This window comes from Dipodomys ordii, unplaced genomic scaffold (assembly GCF_000151885.1).
Source record: "Dipodomys ordii isolate 6190 unplaced genomic scaffold, Dord_2.0 Scaffold1276, whole genome shotgun sequence".
Lineage (NCBI taxonomy): Eukaryota > Metazoa > Chordata > Mammalia > Rodentia > Heteromyidae > Dipodomys > Dipodomys ordii.
In genome coordinates, this window is record NW_012268492.1 from 1 (window position 1) to 1,695 (window position 1,695).

General features: G+C 37.3%; 1 protein-coding gene across 1 annotated transcript in view; it reads left to right on the forward strand.

Annotated features, from left to right (window-relative positions):
• Positions 1–1,179: 1,179 nt before the first annotated feature.
• LOC106001959 (RNA polymerase II-associated protein 3-like) overlaps positions 1,180–1,695 on the forward strand; it is a 1,390-nt gene continuing 874 nt past the window's right edge. Inside the window, exons 1-2 of the mRNA XM_013036894.1 lie at positions 1,180–1,246; positions 1,334–1,435. Of these exons, the coding sequence (XP_012892348.1) occupies positions 1,184–1,246; positions 1,334–1,435 (165 nt within the window). The 5' untranslated portion in view covers positions 1,180–1,183. The remainder of the gene's footprint in view (positions 1,247–1,333; positions 1,436–1,695) is intronic.

Sequence of the window (1,695 nt, forward strand, 5' to 3'; positions counted from 1 at the left end):
AAAAATTAATAAATAAAATTTAAAAAAAAGAAGGAAAAGCTAGAAGGCAAGAATGAAAGGCAAAGGGAGGTAGGAAGCAGGGGCCCGTGGGGGCTGTAGTGATGTCTCTGTACTTTCTGTTGTCTTGTCTCATAGGGCTTCATTTCACTAGTTGTTTCAGAGAACTGGTGAGGTTCTGGTCTGTTTGATTTCTGTTTCATTTACTTCTGCCCTTTATTTTTCTACATTTAGGTTTAATTCTGTCTCTTCCCAATGCCCCCCATAGTTTTTATTGGCACATGTTAACTGTACAGTGTAGAAAGTTTCATTGTGATATTGTCATCTATTTGTATAATGTACTTTGATTATGCTCACTTTTTTTCTGACTTTTTAATCTAATATTTAGCACAATTGATTTTAGGCTTTCTTCTTTAGTGAAATACACATTTGAATCTTTCTTTCTAAACCTGACTTTAGCCATAGTGAGGGTTTGTTGGTGGTGGTTTTACTTTGAATTGTGGAAAGATATGTTGTTATATGTACTATTTTAAGCATAAGTAGATGAGTTTAGAAGTGTTTAGTGCTGGACAATCAATCATCATCACTGTCCATCTCCAAAGCATTGTTAGCATCCTATTTTAAAACTCTGCACATTTGACACTTCCCTGCTACTTTGGCTATGAATTTGACTATTTTAAATACCCACTTGCTCTTTTACATATAGTTAGCCTAACACTCAGCTTTTTGCAAAGCCCATCTGTGTTGTAACATGTATCAGATTTTTGTGTCTCTTCTGTTCCTGTGCTGCTCACCTGGATCTCAGTGTCCTGAGTAAACTGTGTGTGTGTGTGTGTGTGTGTATGTGTATGTGTATGTGTGTGTGTGTGTGTGTACATATGTACTGTGGCTTGAACTCAGGGCCTTGTTGCTGTCCCTGAGCTTTTTTCTCAAGGCTACCACTCTACCTCTTGAGCCACAGCTCAAAAGCTCCAGCTTTTCACTCGGCTGGCTTCAAACAGTGATCTCAGATCTCAGCCTCCTGAGTAACTAGGATTGCAAACATGAGTCACCAGTGCCCTCCCTGAGTAAAAATTTTGAAATAAAAATAGGATTACTAGTAGTTAAGGGTTTCAGGTGTTGAACTTCATGAAATGTTTTACTATTCTTTTTACTATTTTTTTTTTAACTCATGGTAGATTTTGAAATGGTTTTACTTCTGGAACCTGGAAATAAGCAAGCAGTGACTGAGCTTTCCAAACTTAAAAAGGTAAGGAATTTTTTTTTCTGAGATGTCCTAGTTTCCAAAACATATACACATTAATGATTGTATAATTAACGAGATTTTTTTTTCAAGGAATTAATTGAAAAAGGACACTGGGATGATGTCTTTCTCGATTCCACACAAAGGCAAAATGTTGTAAAACCCATTGATAAAGCACCTCACCTTAGATCAACTGTAAGTAAAGCCCTCCATGCTTTCTCTGTACCACCATCCCCCTGTGCCTACCCTGCCAGGCTGCTGCCTGCCCACAGACTAGGCCACATCCTTCCTGTGCAGTCTGGACATTCTCTGCTGCTTTTTTCTTTTATCTTTCCTGTGCTTCTTTCCTTCTTTCCTTCTTTCCTTCTTTCTTTCTTTCTTTCTTTCTTTCTTTCTTTCTTTCTTTCTTTCTTTCTTTCTTTCTTTCTTTCTTTCTTTCTTTCTTTCTTTCTTTC